Below are 10577 nucleotides of genomic sequence, written 5' to 3'. Positions count from 1 at the left end.
TATTAGGTGATGATGAGGACCAAGTGAGCCAGCTGCAGGTCAAATAAAGCTTCCCTGCTCTCTCTCTCTCTCTGGGAAGCCAGATCTACATATAGAAAAGAGGGCTCATCTACAGGTGTCACATCACCTGAAGCACAGGTAGACAGACCTCTGGTGGGTTTACATTGATCTGTGAGAGCGAGGCCATGGGAATCAACATATCTCATGTGCTTAAATAAGATTCTTGTAATATCCTTCTAAGAATATTGATTGACATATTGTTATAGTGATGTATCCAAGGAGATGAATTACAAGTTAAACAACAAGTTACCATGATTCCTCAATGAAGTCACCAATCTTGGCAGCTGCTGGCTGATAGGGCTCAGTACACTTCGACAGTGTGGTTTTCCATCACACAGTGATGGAAAAGACTCCCTCTTGTGGTCTTCACAGAAAATACAATTTAAGATGACTGTTGAACGCACAAAGTTAACATAACACTTTTTTCCCTTCTATTACAGAACTTGTGCAGTGACTCTCACCTGATAACAAATACCCTGCAGCTTATCAGCCAACATATTACTGCCATTGCCAAGGTGTCCCTTTGCAAACTTTACCAATGGAGTTGGCGATGTGCTAGACGAGTTGTGAGGTGATTGTATGAGCTGCAGGCTGTGTGTGTGTGTGTGTTTGTCGGTCTGACCGTAGAGTTCCCCTGTAACTAGCTGGCACCGGTGCCTCATCCCAGCTGTAGCCCTACCCTGTATTCATGTAGCAGTCATTTAGCACCTCCTTAGGTGCCTGCTGGCCCTCCCCTCAACATACAGCTAAGGTGCTGGAGACTCCTGTCCAATGATGACAAAGGCGTGCCTTCTTTAAATCTCTTCTGTTTCACCCTGGAGCTGTGTGGTCACGAAGGCAGAGATGGACAGGCCCGTTGGATTATGTCTAGACACACACAGCAACAGACGCAGCAATTCCATAGCATGAAATAATATATAAAATAAGTGGAAAGAGTGTAAAATGTTTATTGGTCTTCTTGAATTTCAAATGCCAAACCACTGAATTAACAAAACAGAAAATGTTAACAAATGGAAAAATAGAAGAATTAAACACCAGGGAGGCTACTGACACTTTTAAAACTGTTAAGCTGTAAAACCGACGAGGGGGCTCAATCTTAAACAGATCCTTATTAGCACTTACACTATCGTAAGATGAGAACAAATACTACATTTAGATTAAACAAGGTCAAACTTTACAGCCGGCCGCTTCACCAGTGTCTTTGCAACGTTCCCCCTGGAGATACATTACACCCCATTCCTCAGAGATCTCTCCAATGAAGGTTCAATCAAACATAAAACAGAAACAGAAACATAAAACTGAAACAGGAGACGCAAGACTTCAGATATCCACTTCAGTTTAAACATAAAAAGATAAAAGTCATCCAAAGGAAGTGGTCCAGAAATGAGCTGAGGAAGGATCCTACTGGTGGTGCTGTGCTGCCTAGACAGGCAGGCGGACAGACAGACAGACAGGCAGACAGGCAGCCGGACAGACAGGCAGACAGGCAGACAGTGTGGGACATGCGTTTGAGGAGCAGGTGGATGGGGGCATGTCACTGTTCACAGAGGGAGGAAGAGATGTTACCCACTAAGACTTCCCAGTACATGGCTTCACGGCACGGAGGAAACAAGGAGGAAACAAGGACCATCAGATGGATGCCTTGGAATGGCTGCTAAAATGGAACTCGTATACATGTTCAAATAAGACCATTAAAAGCAGAGATGAACATCTTTCTCTTCTTAAATAAACATTATGTCCTTCCGGTACACACTAAATAATACCTGGAAAGACCAATCTTTTCCCCCGTTATTTATTTTTCTTAAAACCTGGTAAGCGAGAAGAGATATGTTCAAAAGTATAATGCGCACACATTTGGCTGTAATTACAAAATGTAACATACATTATTTGTAAAATAACTTTGTTACGGCATTAGCCTAACATCTATTACTTTGAGGAGGACAAAACTATTTTTACAAGGATGAACAAAATAAAAGCAAAATCATATCAAACTAAATCCATGAGGTGCAAAATAAATCTCTACGGAGTATTTTGTCATGCTTGCCTCAAGTCCCTGTAAAACAGATGACTTTGCCCCAAACATTATTTATACACTGAGGCAATACACTCAGGACTGGTTTTCTTATTTATTTTTATACATGAGCAAAACCGCAAAAATGAAATAAATAATTTATGGAGGTGTTCATTAAATTGCCCCCAAAATAATAATTTAAAAATATTCGCTTTGACAGACATATCCTGTATATTCTGGATTAGAAGTGACAAGATATCATGGTCTCATGGTGCCCTTTTGAAAATATCATCTTAATTGACCATTTTCTTTATCATCATCATGGAGAAAATCAGTCAAAATGCCATAACAGAAGCAAACAAACCACCAAAACATAAACCAAAAGTTAGGCAGAGGAGCTGTTCCTATTTACATTGAATACAGGCATTTCATTACATCATAACTAGCCCAACCACCCACAAACCTCCCTCCCTCTCTCCTAACTGGTATCTCTGGTATCCAGTCGGTTGAGTCTGTCTCGGGGTTTGCCACGGAGAATGTTTGAGAGTGTTGGGAGCTGGAGGAGAGTTGAGACAAGATGCTCTGTTGAGCTGAGGAAGGTGCACGGGTCCCTGGTGTGGCTCCAGAGAGCCACGGTTCAGTCCAGTCCCCAGCCCAGAGCCCAGCGTTTAGAGGTTGTCCCCTGGCTGGTACTGCGGCTCCGTGGCCGTGAAGTAGTCCTCCAGGAAGGCCTGCAGGTACTCGAAGGTGGGCCTCTCCTCGGCGTCCTTCTTCCAGCACTGCACCATGAGCTCGTGAAGGGAGATGGGGCAGTCCTGGGGACAGGGCATCCTGTAGCCTCGCTCCACCTGCTCCAGCACCTCCCGGTTGTTCATCCCTACACACACAGACAGACAGACAGACAGACAGACAGACAGACAGACAGACAGACAGACAGACAGACAGACAGACAGACAGACAGACAGACAGACAGACAGACAGACAGACAGACAGACAGACAGACAGACAGACAGACAGACAGACAGACAGACAGACAGACAGACAGACAGACAGACAGACAGACAGACAGACAGACAGACAGACAGACAGACAGACAGACAGACAGACAGACAGACAGACAGACAGACAGACAGAGAGAGAGAGAGATAAGAGAGAGAGGAAAGAAAAAGGCTCTTCAAGTAATCAATAAATCGGTTCAATGAAAGAGATCTGTTTAGACTTTAACTCCACTGAATGACCTTAATGACACAGACATTGAGCGTTCAACCATTGTACTGGAGATGCTGATCTTGAGGCAACATTTGGACCTGGGAAAAGCTTTCTCGTAACACAGGGGTCAAACGTTTTACAACCTGGGGGCGTTGGAGTGGCTTGCCATCTATTTTTCACTAGCTACGAGATGTGGCCTCGGCAGCAACAAGAACAGTTCGGAGGGAGGGCGTCAGAAAGCTGCTAAGACATCTTCCAGGATGATGCTATTATCCCCTAAGTCCCAGCTCGGCCCCCATAGCGTGCAAACCCTCCCCTCACCCCCCCCCCCCCCCCTCTTTTCGCACACCAGCCCAGCCCAGTGCAGCGTGGCCCATCTGGACAAACATGTGTTCCCCATTCCCCCTCCCTCTCTCAAAGAGGCTGATCTCAGTCAACTCCCTGCCCAAGACCAGCCCTCTCACATGGACCAGCAGCGGCCCAGAGGCAGGCCCTGGATTACGGTTATAAATCTCAGATTGTATCAGGAAAACAAAGTCACTCAGCCATGTTTAAAGACCCCTCCTTCTCTTTTAACGCTCAGTAAAAACAGCAGGAGCTGCCTGCCACTTGTTATATAAACTCTTGTTGGGTGTATAATTGCATCATAGCCCTCTACCTATTTGCAATCCAAGTGAGGACTCAACTCAGAATGTGGACATTACATCACAAGGGTTGCGTCCAACAAAGTCCCCAGGACCCTAGTGTTCTAGAAACTAAACAGGATGCCATTGGAGACGTGACCGTCGAATCTCTGGTTATTTGACCCTCCTCACCTGGGTAGGGTACACGTCCCTTGGTGACCAGCTCGGTGAGCAGGATGCCAAACGACCACACGTCTGACTTGATGGTGAACTTTCCATACAGCGCAGCCTCCGGGGCTGTCCACTTAATCGGGAACTTAGCACCTGGGAGCGAACAGAGGGGGAGGTATGAATAAATGACAGAATGTAAGTTAGCTATGGTATTCTTTCTCTCTGGAGCTGGGAGTGTCTCCCAGTGTCTCTGTTCTAGTCTGTAGTACAGTGGAATAGGCAGACAGTGAGCACACGTTTTGGATCTGAAATGGGAGTCATTGACATCCTGTCAGGGTGTGATGATGTGCACATTATGGCCAGTGTTGGAAGAACTCCCTTCATGACCTAAGGCAATCATTAGTGTGTGTCTGTGTTTCGTTATTGTGTGTGTGTGACCTCACCTTGCCGTGCTGTGTACTCGTTGTCCTCAATCAGCCTGGCCAGTCCGAAGTCGGCGATCTTACACACCAGGTTGTCCCCGACCAGGATGTTAGCCGAGCGCAGGTCTCTGTGGATGTAGTTCATCCTCTCGATGTACGCCATGCCTGCTGCCACCTGGAACACACACACACACACACACACACACACACACACACACACACACACACACACACACACACACACACACACACACACACACACACACACACACACACACACACACACACACACACACACACGGTAAAAGCACTGCGTTCGACTTAGTTCCAGAGAGAATGCTGCACACGGTGACACACCACTGTCTTGAAGTGTCAGTGCTGCCGAGTCGTCTTGTTTGTGAAGTCACTCACGAGCTCCGTTATAGAAACACCGAGCGGAATGAGTGACATTTTTACATTTTTTATCAGGGCTTTACCTGGGCTGCCATGTCAACCAGATTGGGCAGTTTCAGTCCCCGTCCCTCCCCATCCTTCAGGAAATCCAGGAGGCTTCCTAAACAACAGGAGATTTCTGTTGTCAGGACATGCATTTGAAATAGCAGATCTTTATTGAAACATCAGTTGACAGCAGTCTGACCAACATGTGGGATTCCTTCCCAAGCCTGCCAACGAAACAACGATCACATCAAAGTTTCCATCCCAGCCTTTTCTATACTTAATTCACGGATCTGAAGCGCTTTCTTGTGGTGCTCGTAAAATGTCAGCTTCTTGGCCGACTCCGTCATAGTTAAATATAGGCTCTCATTATTGTCGTAATGAATGAAAACAATATTCCAGAGGAATAAGAACTACCGGGCCGACGACACAAGGCAGGCGGTTACACAGTCGATCTAGCTGGACCTACAACGTGTCACCGAAGGTGGTGGTTCACCACGTCGTCAATGTTGGACTGAGTGCTCCGGTCCGTTTTTCCTCCATGGCATCGTCGCAGAGTACGTGGACAAAGGTATTGCGTGTGGGTCGGTGTGTGTCTTTCACAACATGAACTGTGTGTGGGTGGGAGTGTGTGTATAGCGTGTGTGTGTGTGTCTTGACTATGTGTACATGCGTCCACTCGTGTGTGTGTGTGTGTGTGTGTGTGAGAGTGACAATACCTTTGCCCATGTACTCAGTGACGATGTAGATGGGTTCCTCAGACACCACAGCGTAGAGCTGCACCAGCTTGTCATGCCGGAGCTTCTTCATGATCTGGGCTTCTTCCAGGAAGGACTCGGGAGACATGGTGCCCGGCTTCAGCGTCTTCACCGCCACCTTAGTGGTGCCGTTCCACGTTCCTGTTACCCACCAAGGACAAAGAATTAGTACAGCCGTCACATCTCACAACTCCCGGGGGCCGGTTTCCTAGACGGTTTAAGCCTAGCGTTGGACTAAGAAGTTATTCAAATGGAGATGATCTGTGAAGCGTGCTTTTCAGTCCAAGACTAGACTTAATCTGGAAAACTGTCCAATTATTACCCCGCTTTGTTGTGAATGTAATTAGGCATTGCTGTTGCACAATCTAGTATGTTCATATCTAAAATCATTCTTGCTTTGGCATACCAACAAACACAGCACACAACCCAGAAATGGACATTGAAGTCTTCTTGCCTTTAAAGGTTGTGCTGAGGGACGCATCGATGTGCATGACATTTCTAGCGACCCTTCATTTCAAATGGCTTTCAAAAGCCGCTAGAGAGATCTGGTGAGGTTTTAAACCCCACAATATACCAACACGGGGAAGGATAACCCCACTGTAGGATGATTAACAAACGCAACAGCCTCATAAGTAAAAACCCCTCTGTGGAGCTGTGCCTGTTACTGCACTGTAGCACAGTGTGGCCATGCCAATGTTCTTCTCTACAGTACTTTACATATACCCAATATTGAACCATTGAAAATCATGGTCGATTCTTCATACAAGGTCATTTAGCTTGTTCTGTGGCTCAGTCGCAAATTGCACGATATTCCCTATATAGTGCAGCAGTTTAGACCAGGGCCCATTGGGCTCTGTTCAAAAAGTATTGCACCATATACAGTAAGGAATATGATGCCATTTGGGATGTGTTCTGTGTCAGTAAATAATGCAGAAATATCAGCTCTGACCTAAAGGCAAGACAGACCTCCAGTCATTCGGCGACATTTGGAATTCACATGCGTTTCTACTGTGGCGGGTTTCATTTAAGAGCACACTCAGAAATCCTTGAGAGCAGTGTTGATTAGTGACACAGCTATGGCTGCTGGGCCTCGTCGGCCATTTTGGGGCCTGGCGCTGTGCAGTTACTGTGCTGAGGTCACCCACTGGGTTCTAAGGTAATGGTATCCCAGGGTGGCTGGGTGTCACTAGCAGCAGGGTTTGGGGCTAGCAGCTGGGACTAGCCCCAACCTAAACTCCAAACCCCTAAACAGCCTGTTGAAATGTTACAACAGGACAGGACACACCCCTGATCTCTGGATTTAAATGTAGTCCATGTAGCCAGTTCAACACAGGATACATAAAAAAATATAGTGAGATTGTATGCTTAAAAGTCAACCTAGGATTATTGATTTAAGCCTGAAGCCTAAACTGAAGCATGATACAAATAATATTTGCAAAAATCTAAGGGTATCCTGGGAAAGAAATGATAACGTACATGTTACTAACCATTATAATACAGAACAGAACTACCTGCACAAAAGTTTCCTTTTGTGTTTTGCTGACTGGCCTGAAAAAGTCCTCAGGTGATTCAATAAAACCCCTTTACATTTAGAAATAAATACATGTAAGTTATCCAATTTCCCTCCCGGACACCCCTCAATAGAAATGAAAAGAACGGAATGGAACTATTTTGTTCTTACCACACCACACCTCAGCAAAACATCCCGCCCCCAGCTTTACTTCGAACTCAAGTGAGTCTCTGGCGATTTCCCAGGAATCGTGAGTCAGGCCCATAGTATCAGGGGTGCAGTTCACACACACACCCGTTAAATTAAAGCACAAACCATCCGCACTCTCTACAGGGGAAGGAACAGGGAAGTCAAGGCACACAGGGTTAACTACCAGGGAGAGGAACATGCAAAGAGGCAGATGGAAGGCGGCCATTTTGAACTGAGAGAGAGCGGAGCTTGTAGACATCTCATTTAACAGTGAAGACACAAATGTTGTTTTTTTGGTCTCTGCCAAATCTCTCAGAGAGAGGTTGTGAGTAGACTGTCAATCTGTTCTCGGTCTGATGTCTCTGCTTGCTCAGTCAGGGGCCCCCTTCCACGCAGCCTGCGGTCAGACGTTTACGGAGGCGACTCTGCCCGTACCCATCCAGACCTCCCCAAACTGCCCATTCCCCAGACGCTTGATGAGCTGCAGTGACTCCCGCGGGATCTCCCACACGTCTTTGGTTTTGACGGACAGGTCGGTGAGGCGGGGCATCCCTTTGTGGCAGGGCACCACCAAGCGACAGCACAGCCCCGCGGCCCGCTCTGCACACAGGCACAAGGAGCGTGTGCGTACACACCCACACACACACCCACACACACACACACACACACCCACACACGCACACACACACGCACGCACACACACGCACACACACGCACGCACGCACGCACGCATATACAGAGACACAGGGTGAGATCGAGAAGGAAGGGGATTGAAAGAAAGCAGTTAGCAAAGCACTGTGAAGAGAGAGGAGGGAGAGAGAGAGAGAGAGAGAGAGAGAGAGAGAGAGAAGCTGCAATAGACAGTAAGTTAAAGGGATCTGCCATAGCAGAACAGTTCCAGGTGCATCCAGCAGCCAGTCAATGTGTCCCACTAGATGTCCCAGACGGTGTCTGTCCCCAGGCCATAAGGTCAAGAATCAATCTGTCTAATGCCCTCTTAGCTACTGTTCATCAAATCACACGGAGTGTCGTTCCAACCTCCATCCTCCCCCCTACAGTACTGCACTAGGGTTCTGCCAGTCCGTTGATGACACACGTAACGGGATGTTTTTAGCATTACATTTCTTTGAATGTAAGGAATTCATGAAGGAATTCCAAAATAAAGTGAAGGGTCAATATTGCTCAGGTTGCAGCCTTTGCTCTTAGTCAACGCTAGAACCCACTGCGAACAGGCGTTCCACGTCTACTTTTGATTTAGATTTGGTTGAGTTGTCAACTAACGTTAATTCAACATGAAATCAACAAACATCTCACCATGTCATTGGATTTGGGTTAAAAGTCCGGTGAAACAAAGACGAAATAGCCTTATGTTTTCCACGTTGATTCATGATTTGTTTTAGGATTTTTGAAGGGGGGGGTTGAAACGATGTGGAAACAACGTGATTAGCAAAGGCAGGTCAGGCTTGACCACAACAGCCTGTTATAGATGGCCACGTTAATGGTTCCACTTTGGCTAAAGGCACGTGTGACTCCCAATGCTTTACAATAACGACTGTAATTGTTTAGAGACGTGGCTTGTCAATCACTCCAGATGCACTGCACGGCGTATTTACAACTAGGACGTTTTAATGTTCATGCACACTGTGTAGTGAAGGAGGGCACTGTCATCTAGATTTGAGTCAGGGACAACAGAAGCCATTGTGGCTGGCAGCTGTGTCCATTACTGTGTGTGAGGACGACAACACGTCCTCTCATCCCTGACATGAAAATTGGCATTTCTCCTTTACGCAGTGGAAGGAGCTGTGTTTGCCCACCGCCCATTCAAAAGCGAGGTGTGGGAATGGTGCTTCTGCCCTGTGCCAGGGGCCCCGGGCCCCTCCAGGAGATAAGGACCAGGCTGTTTTCTCAGGGCAGTAAAGGGAGATAAAGGCTCTCCATCAGAAGTGTGTTGTGGAATAATCAGAATTGGTTGGTAACATAGGTAAGATGTTTTATTTTCATGATATGCTTATGAGTTATATCTCATAAGAATGTATTTTGTTGTTGTATAGTGGTGGCCATTGGCAGTTATCTGTTCTATGTCAAGACTAAGTTGCATGGGCCGCAGAGAGGGGAGAGGTCAAAGTGTCATCATGTGTAAACATATCTTTTGCTCCACTGTGTCTGTGTGCCAGTCACTCCCTACTTTTCCCATCGGGGAGAGGAGGATGGCAGTGTCTGGAATCATTCTATGCTCCCTCTAATGTTGTCCCTATCTTAACCTACAGCAATCATTCTCCTCTCCGTGAGTTTGTCCAGGATTGGTTGTGTTTAGAATTGGTTGTATCTAAATGACAATTTGATATATGCCTGTTGATATGGAGGATTGGTTTATGATTCTAGGGTTTGAGTAAGGAGACAAAGCTGAACGATTTATTATGTCTATGCTGTCTGACTATGTGTGTTCTTTGCAATTAAAGGATCGCAGTTGCAATGCAGAAGGGGCTCTCAGAGAATTCATTGATAGACACTGAACTGATCTGAGAGTCACAGGGTTGTGATAAAGCTCATATAATTAAAGATGGACTTTGATAACTAACTCGTGACTTGTGTGGTGGTTTGCTCCCATGATTTGGTAAATAGAGGAAATTTCCACGACAAGTGTTGTGTTCTGACTGCACGCCAGCCCATCGGTACCTGCTGCTGTGGCCAGGTATCAATACTGTACTTTATCTCTCAGTGTCACGATCAAGAAACATGTCGCTACGGCAAATGGGAGAGGCGTCGGACACACTGTATGCACACAATAGGTGTCACAACTGTTATTAGCCCTCGTTGGCTATTAAAAATAAGTGGTATTTCCAAGGAAAAGATTTCATTATTTTTTTTTTTAAAGATAGTTTGGGCTGGTGTTGTTTTTGACAACCGTATGTGATTGCTGTGTGACTGCTGTGGAAAGGTGCGTCGATAATCCTCGAAATTGAGTCTCGATTCAAAAACCCAAGTGAGAGATTGTGAGAAAGCAAAAGGGTAATGCCACGAAATGAGTCCTTTTGATATTTTAATTAGACATTTTGCACCAATATTGGATTTTAAAAGCGTGTTATATTAAAATGAAGTGCCCTTTAAAGCGGCAATCAGCAGTTGAAACAATAACAAAGTGTCCTCCCAGGCCCTGTTTCAGTAAAAAGCTGAGGGATTGGGGCTGGA

At 46.1% G+C, this 10577-nt stretch overlaps 1 protein-coding gene across 3 annotated transcripts in view; it reads right to left on the bottom strand.

The window, feature by feature from the left end:
- Positions 1–991: 991 nt before the first annotated feature.
- LOC123995010 (tyrosine-protein kinase Fyn) overlaps positions 992–10577 on the bottom strand; it is a 70645-nt gene continuing 61059 nt past the window's right edge. For 2 of the 3 annotated variants that reach the window (XM_046298208.1, XM_046298210.1), the window contains 6 exons: positions 7824–7988; positions 5651–5830; positions 4973–5049; positions 4518–4671; positions 4096–4227; positions 992–2948 (listed from right to left, as the gene is read on the bottom strand). In XM_046298208.1, coding sequence (XP_046154164.1) covers positions 2740–2948; positions 4096–4227; positions 4518–4671; positions 4973–5049; positions 5651–5830; positions 7824–7988 — 917 coding nt within the window. In that variant the 3' untranslated portion in view covers positions 992–2739. Of the gene's footprint in view, positions 2949–4095; positions 4228–4517; positions 4672–4972; positions 5050–5650; positions 5831–7370; positions 7527–7823; positions 7989–10577 lie in introns of all 3 variants that reach the window. The other variant, XM_046298211.1, reaches the window with a different exon arrangement.

The sequence above is a fragment of the Oncorhynchus gorbuscha genome, linkage group LG14 (genome assembly GCF_021184085.1).
Source record: "Oncorhynchus gorbuscha isolate QuinsamMale2020 ecotype Even-year linkage group LG14, OgorEven_v1.0, whole genome shotgun sequence".
In the NCBI taxonomy this organism is placed as follows: domain Eukaryota; kingdom Metazoa; phylum Chordata; class Actinopteri; order Salmoniformes; family Salmonidae; genus Oncorhynchus; species Oncorhynchus gorbuscha.
Note: the sequence above shows the minus strand (reverse complement) of the source record. Positions and strands in the feature narration are given on the sequence as shown.